This window comes from Oryx dammah, unplaced genomic scaffold (genome assembly GCF_014754425.2).
Source record: "Oryx dammah isolate SB20612 unplaced genomic scaffold, SCBI_Odam_1.1 HiC_scaffold_2, whole genome shotgun sequence".
Classification (NCBI taxonomy): Eukaryota; Metazoa; Chordata; class Mammalia; order Artiodactyla; family Bovidae; genus Oryx; species Oryx dammah.
In genome coordinates this window covers 58,501,350-58,511,621 of record NW_024070186.1, presented here as the reverse complement: position 1 = coordinate 58,511,621, position 10,272 = coordinate 58,501,350, and the positions used below count along the sequence as shown (strand labels likewise).

At 37.0% G+C, this 10,272-nt stretch overlaps 1 protein-coding gene across 1 annotated transcript in view; it reads right to left on the bottom strand.

The window, feature by feature from the left end:
- Nucleotides 1-263: 263 nt before the first annotated feature.
- LOC120881676 (EGF-like and EMI domain-containing protein 1) overlaps nt 264-10,272 on the bottom strand; it is a 142,324-nt gene continuing 132,315 nt past the window's right edge. The window contains exons 8-10 of the mRNA XM_040265347.1: nt 6,275-6,397; nt 3,536-3,717; nt 264-733 (exon numbers count right to left, since the gene is read on the bottom strand). Of these exons, the coding sequence (XP_040121281.1) occupies nt 578-733; nt 3,536-3,717; nt 6,275-6,397 (461 nt within the window). The 3' untranslated portion in view covers nt 264-577. The remainder of the gene's footprint in view (nt 734-3,535; nt 3,718-6,274; nt 6,398-10,272) is intronic.

Genomic DNA, 10,272 nt, shown 5'->3' with positions numbered 1-10,272 from the left:
CTTGGCAGTTTTAGTACCTGCAAATATACCTCCATTTAAAATATAAAGGAAAACGTTTATTGGAGGTATTATTGTACAAATCATTGACATTTCTCATGAGAGGCTTATATAAAAATCTTAAAATTGTCATTGCCTGTACTTACATAAGTTTTAAAGAAAAAGATAAGAAAACACAAACAAAAAGAGGCAACAGTTAAGCAGTTCCATTAATTATACTTCATAACAAAAATCATTTTACTTTTTTTTCTTCACAGGGAGTAGCTTGCCAGGGCCTAATGATTTATTTAAATGGAGGGATTTTTATAGGCTGAGGATATTAGGATCCTTTATTAAACAAGAGACAGCACATCAAGTTTCCCAGGGAACACAAAATTTCCCATTTTAATCACATGTTCAGTTTGAAACCTCAGTGCTTCACAGACATTCTTTGTGCACAACAAATAAATTGGTTTCCCATCCCTATCAACTGTTAATCTTGTTAAAACATTTTAGGGAGAACACATGGAAAGAACTCATCACCAGTAGTTCACCAGCAGAAAAAGGAGAATTCATCACCCCCAACCAATGCTCCAAAGTATTACTTACTTTCATTAAAAAGAATGCCTCCCCAGCCATCGGGACAGGAACACTTACTCTTTCCTTCCTGGCATCGGCCTCCATTCATGCAGTCCTCACAGCTCAAACTGCATTCGTGTCCGAAGGTGTGATCTAAACAAACTGGAATGCGATACCACTTTAGTGAACCCTACATGTACTATCTACATCACTGAAAATGAAGATGAAACCCTTTACTTCCCCCAACAAATAGACATGCTCCTTGAGCACATTTTCTAGAGTCCAGAAAAAGATAGTAGCAAAGAGATACCTTTTAAAACAGAGCTTGGAATGTAATTCCTAAAAAATATTTAGGATCTTTAAGAAAGTAATGGTAAAGCGTCTGCCTACAACGCGGGACACCTGGGTTCGATCCCTGGGTTGGGAAGATCTCCTGGAGAAGGAAATGGCAACCCACTCCAGTATTCTTGCCTGGAAAATCCCACGGACAGAGGAACCTGGTAGGCTACAATCCATGGGGTCACAAAGAGTTGGACACGACTGAGCAACTTACCAACTTACCTTATCAAGAAAGTAAAAAAAAAAAGAAAAGAAATTACCATTGATTTCTGAACACTGAAATAATGTTCCCAGCACTTTAGTGTGTACGTGTGTGTGTTTTCTAGCATTTTTTATACCATTTTTTTTCCAAGTAAGCCTTTTTTACTGAGATTTAATATACAGGTAAAGAAATGTACAAAACTCAAATGTACCCTTCAGAATTTTCCCCCACATTGTCAACAACCTCATGTAAAAGCCTCCCAGATGAAGATAAAGATTATCACCAGCATCACAAAAAAATCAAAGGTGATTTGATGACTCAATCAATAATCTCAGATATGCAGATGACACCACCGTTATGGCAGAAAGTGAAAAGGAACTAAAAAGCCTCTTGTTGAGAGTGAAAGAGGAGAGTGAAAAAGTTGGCTTAAAGCTCAACATTCAGAAAACAAAGATCATGGCATCTGGTCCCATCACTTCACGGCACATAGATAGGGAAACAGTGGAAACAGTGTCAGACTTTGTTTTGAGGGGCTCCAAAATCACTGCAGATGGTGATTGCAGCCATGAAGTTAAAAGACGCTTACTCCTTGGAAGGAAAGTTATGACCAACCTAGATAGCATATTGAAAAACAGAGACATTACTTGGCCAACAAAGGTCCATCTAGTCAAGGCTATGATTTTTCAGTGGTCATGTATGGATGCGAGAGTTGGACTGTGAAGAAAGCTGAGTGCCGAATTGATGCTTTTGAACTGCAGTGTTGGTAAGACTCTTGAGAGTCCCTTGGGACTGCAAGGTAATCCAACCAGTCCACTCTGAAGGAGATCAGCCCTGGGATTTCTTTGGAAGGAATGATGCTAAAGCTGAAGCTCCAGTACTTTGGCCACCTCATGCAAAGAGTTGACTCATTGGAAAAGACTTTGATGCTGGGAAGGATTGGGGGCAGGAGGAGAAGGGGACAACCGAGGATGAGATGGCTGGATGGCATCACTGACTCGATGGACGTGAGTCTGAGTGACCTCCGGGAGATGGTGATGGACAGGGAGGCCTGGTGTGCTGTGATTCATGGGGTCGCAGAGTCGGACACGACTGAGCAACTGAATTGAACTGAACTGAATCATTAGCCTTACAAATTAAGCACCATTCTGATTTATACTGTCGTGGAATATTTACCCTTATTTTTGAATTTTATATGAATAGAATCGTAAAGTATGTACTCTTTGGTATCAAGCTTCTTTCATTCAATATAATGTTTATTGAACTCAGCCATATTGTGGGTTCACTAGTTTTTAAGTTTTGCCCATTTCACAATGGGTCTTTCAGATGCCTGTCACGTTTAGCATGGCTTCTCCACCTTGGCAGATTCTGAATTTCAGTCTACCTCCTAGCACCACAAAACTGCTAGTAACTGTGCTAAGCTCCTCACCCTCTCAGCAGCTATCTATAGATTTCCTGGCTTCTCTATCTGCACTGCCCATCCACTAGCAGATGGCTCAAGGAGAAATGTGGCACAGACTGTCCATCTTACTTGTCTGAATGTCTCTTCTCTCTAGACCTTGGCCCTTCAAGTCCTAACTGCCCGGGTAGCCTTGAAATATTTCACTTGTGACTTTGAGTAGCCAAAGTATCAGAAGCTTGATTAAGAAACATTAAAGAATTTCTATCTTTATGTAGATGCAATTACTGATGTTATGTTTGACCATCACATATAAACAAATCTTCATTTTACTGATAGCATTCTAAGACAATCATTAAGTTTGATGCTCTTAAAATATGAGGAATACAGGAAGAACAAAAAGAGCAGCTCTGTCTTACAAAGAAAAGAAAAAGCAGCAGCAGACTGGCTGCAAACTGTTACTTTTGAAAGAAGTTATGCTAATTTATTTTGATCAGAAGTGATTTGATGCTTGAGTTCTGTTGAGTGGAGATATAAGAAAAACTGTGCACATTTGTAAAGATATTTTTTCTTGGTCCATTTGAGCATATTGAACCATTGGTTCTCTGCATTTTAAAATTTAAAAAGGATCTAGATTTTCAGGCTATTTAAAGTAAATTTTAACTATACAAAAATGACTTCTAGTTGAGTTTAAACTGTTAGAACTAAAAGGCCCCAATCCTTGTCTCCATGATGCTAATTCAAATATATTTTTCAACTCCATTTCACTGTATCAAATTTCCATCACCCTGCACCCCCTTGTCAATGCATACATACATAGCAACCCTTTATTGGCAAAAGGAAGAAAGATAACAGATGATGAATTTGATAGGGAGCTGTGAAGAAGTAATTTTGGTCCCATGTCTCTTGTCAATATCACGTTAAATGCTTTTATTTGGCATTAAATATTGATAACAAAATTGTCTATAAAAGAAATTCTGTGAATTATCTAAAAATAGAAGGAAGAGGTGATTATAATGAAACACATTCATTTACCCAGCAACATTGTGCAAATCAGTCAGCTCTCCTGGAATTTCTTGTCCCTCTTTCTCATGGTCTTCATCTTCATAGGAGAGAGGCAGAGAGGTGGCCACATAATGAAGCAGTTGAGGTGGGCTCTTGAATAGAAGACCTGGAAATTTCACAATGTCTAATTCTTCTTCTTCCTCTAGTTCATCATCTAAAGTTAAGACCACACAGAGAAATGCCTGGATTCCACATGCCGGTTAAAAGAAGGAAAAACTGAGCAAGGGTTGATGAGAGAAATGAGAAGCGTTTGAACTAGATAGCCAAGGCAGGGGGTAGCTGAAAGGTAAAAGTCTTTGAGAAGACCATTTCAAACAGTCTATTGTAAATGAAGGTGAGACACAGCAAGCACAGAGTGGAAACTGCCACGGGGAGAACAAAAGGGGAAAAGAAAAGATCTTAGTCTGTGAAGAGAGAAAGGGGAAGACAGGTTGAGTTAAAGAATATATGGTCTCCGTGCTCCTGAAGAACAAGACAGGGCTGAAGTCATTTAGAAGAGATTTGATAGAATTCTTCACAGAGACTTACAGATGCAAGTTTTCCCATCGCTTCCAATTCTGTAGCCTTCCTCACAAGAACACTCATAGGTTCCAACAGAATTGATGCACAGATGGTCACAGATGATGCTGACGTCCAGACACTCATCCACATCTAGGAAAATTCAAACAATGTCTGCTCTTCGGTGTAGAGATAAAATAGACATTATGAACTCATGGGCATGTTTGTCACCTTTATTAACCAATAACAATGCACTGCTATACAGAGAGTGTGCGTGTCTGTGTGTGCTGTGTGCTCAGACATGTCTGACTCTTTTCGACCCCATGAACTGTGGTCCTCCAGGCTCCTCTGTCTGTGGGATTTCCCAGGCAAGAATACTGGAGTGGGTTGCCATTTCCTACTCCAGGGGATCTCCCCGACCCCAAATTCTTCCTCAAGAATATCCTGCCAATTATTTTCCTTTTATTCATTTCCAAGTTTACCATCATTTATCTATATGCATAGACAATGTCTTTCTGAGATCTCGTTCATAAGATTTTGATGAAGAATTTAAAACTTACATAGTCTTAGGCTGTGTATCATTTAGCAGAATGTTCATTCACTCTTGAATTATTCAACATCTATGGCAAAGCATTTATTCAATGCATAATTTTGTACATGATTTGTGGAGAATTTTAGAGATGGAAGAATCCTAGCTTTTGATCTCATACAACTTACTGATGTTAAATTCACATCCGAGCCCAGGCTTTGGTCAGTGTGTTCATGATTCTAAAAGGTCATTTATGAAACTGAGCTTCCTGGCTGGCCTCAGATTGTGGATACCTTTTCCATTTGGATGTGTGTACCCAAGTATGTATATTCTCGCCATATAATCATCTCTTGGCTCACTCTGTTTAACAGCAGATGGTACATGAAATTCAAGTTTTTTTTGGCCCTGTTAATTGGATGGGAGGTGTAAGTAGTAATATGTTCTACTGTATTTAGAATATATAGATATCATAGTTATATGTTCTTTGTTGTTATCGACACTGCAAGGCTGGGGAGTTTGGCATCTAAGTGAAGAAACACACCTAGCATTCTCAACAGAATGTAAAAATTTGCTTCTTTAATCAAAGAAACACTATCTTCTCTGAGGCATTAAAGTCTTCTTATGTAATTTGAATGTTATTGAAACATATAATAATATTCTCATTTTTTATTTCAAGAAACATATGGTTCAAAATAATGGTAATAATGACCACAAATAAAAATTTAAAGATTATATATTTAGGGTAAACTTGGTAAAGTAATTTTTAGCAATGACTTATATGAGCCCTTCACAAAAATGTGAATTTACTAAGTTCAAACTCCTCTAGGATAGGGGCCTCCCTGGTGGCTCAGATGGTAAAAAATTTGCCTGCAATGCTAGAGACTTGGGTTCAATGCCAGGGTCACAAAGATTCCCTAGAGAAGGGAGTGGCACCTACTCCAGTATTCCTGCCTGGAGAATTCCATGGACAGAGGAGCCTGGTGCGCTACATACAAGGGGTTGCAAAGAGTCAGGTAGGACTGAGTGACTAACACTTTTACTTCACTTTCACTTTCATGATATTATAAAAATATATGTCATCTAGAAATCCTCTAAAAGGTAAGCAACAAGTCAGAAAATTATAGAATGACTCATCTTGAAGCTTGCATTAGATAGATTAACATCAGATATATAAAGGAATCTGATACTATGGCTCAAGAAATGGCAATCCTTTTGCTGCTGCTGTCTAATTAAAATAACTTTCAATAATCAACTCGGTTTCCAGTCATGATTACCATAAGGGACTCCTGTAGCATTATACTATGGCTTGCTGGAATCTCTCACTTGCCTATGTGTATTAGGTTAGGTAAAAGGGATTATGGACCAATGAATATAATAATAATAATAATAATAGCTACTTTTAGTTGAGTGATTTCTTGATGTCAATCACAGTAGCAGGCACTTTACATTGATTACATTTCTTAATTTATCCGGTAATCCCATAATTGTCTTCACTTTACTGATGAGGATTTGAGGCTCAGAACACTTGGTGTCACCCAAGTTCATACAATAGTATGTGACTGGACCACAGAGATCCAAGTCTCTTTAAGGTGAAAGCCTCTTTCTCACCCTAACCCTCTGCCTCAGATATTCCTCCTCCATTGATTGCCCCATCACATCAGGGATTTCATGTTAGAGCTCAGGAATTTACCATCACATCCACAACCATCAGAACTGATCTGAAAGCCTTCCTGACAACTGCATTCATAGCCTCCTGAATAGTTGATGCAGAGCTGGGCACAGCAGGCTTCTCCACTGTCACACTCATCAAGGTCTAAAGGGGCGAAAGGACATTTTTGTTATTTAAGAGATAGGAATTTAATCCACCTATAGAGATGCTGATAAGCCCCACTTCTAAATTAAAACCATTTTTACTAATTATTTTCTATTTCTCAGGCTACAGAGTACAGACACTGAATAAACGATAACACAAAAAGAATGAGGCTTGCATTTAGGTTAATGTTCCTGACATGCTTCTCCTATGCCTAGTATTTATTTGAAAAGCATGTAAATAATCTCCAAATGCATTTATAAAGAGCTCTCTGCTATTTTTCCTATTTAAACAGCAATCTGGCTGAATAAACAGAGAACCTGAAGAACAACAATTAAAAAAAAAAACAGCTTGAGAAGCAGAGCTAAAATATTCCATTGAGTGAACATTTAACAGCTACAAAAAGGAGGCAGTCTTAGGCCCCTATGTGTGTGTTCTAAGAGCTTTGGATGAAAGAATGCCTCCAAGGAGAAGAATTCACAGGACTGGGAAGACAAGTGGCTAAAGGCAATTCAGAGAGAGCACAGACAAGCATCTTAAACATTCTGTATTAAATTACAGAATATTTCATGGCATTTGCTTGAACTTTTCGATGCTATATTGATGGGATGAGTTTTTACTAAAATCGGTGACACTGTTACCCTGGAATGTCCTATCAGATAGACAGTTTTCTAAATTATGATCTTTAAGTCTCCTTTGGTGCTGTCATTCTAGAATTCTACAATCTGCCATGTATCTTCCTTTATTTGCCCTAGGGAAAATAAAAATTAATCAGAATAGATCAAACTGAAACCTTTCAGCAAAGGATTATTTATTCTAAGTTTTGAGATAATCTTTTGTAATATATTTGGCTAAAGGATAGAACAGACTCATTGCCACTGCTAGACATCTGGAAATTGTGTGGTCAGGGTTTTTGGCTATAGGCCTTCAATTCTACCCGCTTTGTTGAGCTGTTAAGTTGGGTGGCCTGTCAGTGCTGAGTTTACAAAAATCCCTTTGCTCCATAACTACGTGACCAGCCACATATATAAAAGATCAGTGTCTCAATTAACCTTGGAAAGGGAACCAATGTAAGAAAAGGCAGACAAGAGAAAGGAAAGAAAATGCAATCAATTAACCATCATTAGGGGTCACCATAAAATATCTAAATGAAGGTCCTTTGGACACAAAACATTCTTTCTCCTGCAAGATGTCACAAGCAGTGGTACTCATAAAGTTCTAGATGATATTTTTTTCCCTTTCTTACATTAAAACTTCCTTTGTCTTTTGGACTACATAGCATAGATATAGAAGGCAAAAAACTTAAAACTTCAGTTTTTTATCTAAAACTTTGCTTTTTAAATCTTTTTTTATTATTTTTTAATTAGAGGATAATTACTTTACAATATTGGATGGTTTTTGCCATACATCAACCTGAATTCGCATTAGGTATACATATGTCCCCTCCTTCTTGAACCCCTCTCCCACCTCCCTCCCTACCCTATCCCTCTAGCTTATCAAAGATCATGGGCTTTGGGTTCTCTGTTTCATAAACTGGGAATTCACAAACTGAATGCCCACTGGCTATCTATTTTACATATGGTAATGTATTAATGTATATGTTTCAATGCTATTCTCTCAAATATTCCCACCTTCTCCTTCCCCCACTGTGTTCAAAAGTCTGTTCTTTATCTCTGTGTCTCCTTTGCTGTACTGCATGTAGGAACATCATACCATCTTTCTAGATTCCATATATATGCATTAATATACAATATTTGTCTTTCTCTTTCTAACTTACTTCACTGTGTGTAATAGGCTCTAGGTTCATCCACCTCATTAGAACTGACTCAAATACACTCCCTTTTTATAGCTGAGTAATATTCCATTGTGTTATATGTACCACAACTTCCTTATCCATTCATCTGTTGATGGGCATCTAGGTTGCTTCTAGGCCCTAGCTATTGTAAATAGTTGCTGTAATGAACACTGAGGTTAAAATATTGTGTTTTAATTTTTTTTTTGGGGGGGGGGTTTCTTATTTCAAGATTTTTTTTTTGAAGTATTATATACCACCAGAGCCTCTAAATACATCCATCTCATTCCTTATTCTAGCTAGTAAGTAGCACAATCACATCATATTAATGGGAAAAATGAGTTCTTTAATCTATCATTTTATGATCCATTTTGGATTCTTCTTCTATTACCATTCCTCTGGGGCTATTTCTTGTCTCATGTATAGAACTCATTAGAAATCCCATGCATCCTTTCTTAAAATGCCCTGTCCCTTCAAGCCTTATATCATGTTTCCTTAAATTTCTTTATTCCTTCTTAGATCTTTTTTTTTTTTGGTAATATCTTATTTTTAATTCCTCTGCTTCTCTGATGATCATATTTTCCCTCATTGGCCAATATACCAAATATTACAATACTGCAGAGAAATTCACCCATAAATTTAGCCCTAATCAAAAATACAGAATCAATTATAGCAAGTAAAACAATTAAACATTTCAACTATAACTTCAGAAAAGCATCAAAAGTAAACCTTGAAAGGACCTGATCTTCTGTATCTGTCTCCCACACATAGTCACTGAATAAAGCACCAAAGAGTAGAATAATTTTTTTTTCTGATAACTACCAATTGTTAAAATTAGTGAACTTATTGCTGGTGAGACACTTGTATTTTGTATAGCTGTCTTTCAAACTGTGTTAACACATCACTAGGTTTTATCCCTAATAAATGCTTGCATTTGGGCAAGACTGACCATTTGCAGACTAGATGACTTATCTTCACATTTATTTGTATGTTCTCATGTAAGAAGAAGTTGATTCTAAAATAAGCTAAAAAGAAAATTATTTCTCTCATGCATGAATATTTTTACAAAGCATTCATGCCCTTAATCTGTTCTCAGGCAAGTAGGCAGACTATATATATGCACACTCCAAACAAATCATTGCCTTTACTCTAGAGAATATTTGGTTTTTAGGAATGAGTGTTATTTATTGTTGGAAAATGAAATAAACTTGAGCCATCAACAAAATAATGTCATGCTGACTGCTGAAATCTCATAAATATGTAATTTTCTATATTTTGACCCTGGCAGATGTGATTTTTGCTGGCTGTAAATATGAACTTTACCAAATTGTACTTTTCAAAGAATCAGGAAAGATATCAAATTATAAGCTTCAAACAAAAGCCTTAACAAAATTCCAGTTTCCCTTAACGAACAGTCAAAAGAAGAGGATAAGAAGGAAGGAAGGGAGGGAGGGAAGAAGGGAGGAGGGAAAAAAGAAAAGAAGTTCATTATTTTTTCCAGAGATCCAAATGCTAGCAAGGTAGAAATCTATACGCATATTTTTCATTACGTAAGAAGGTGCAAGGCAAGCAACTGGCTTCATTAAGCTAACCACTGTAGACTCTGAGAAAAATGCAGAAGGTGATGTTGGATTAAGAAATAACAAGCAAAGACATTGTTTTGGTTTAAAAATTTATGAAACCCAAATACTTTAAAATCCCCTAAAGTTCACTCTGTCACATTAGTGCCAAACTAAAAAAATCCCAACAACTTAGGCTTTTGAAATTCACCTCTTTACTTATGGTACTTCAATTTATTTTGAGCTACACTGAGTAGCATTAGATGGTCAAAGTTTTTTTTTTTTTTTTAGTACTCATATCATAATTTTTAAGAAATATTTTTTGATGAAATGTCACAAGAGAAAACATGCAAACAGGGTATCCTAATTTTCAAATGATGACAAATTGTTTTAGAGGCTTATAGGTGCTCTCAGACCCAGTGCACATAGTAATTTAGTTTGATGTTCATGTTCAGTAGTTCAGTTGTGTCTGACTCTGCGACCCCATGGACTGTAGCCCACCAGGCTCCTCTATCCATGGAATTTTC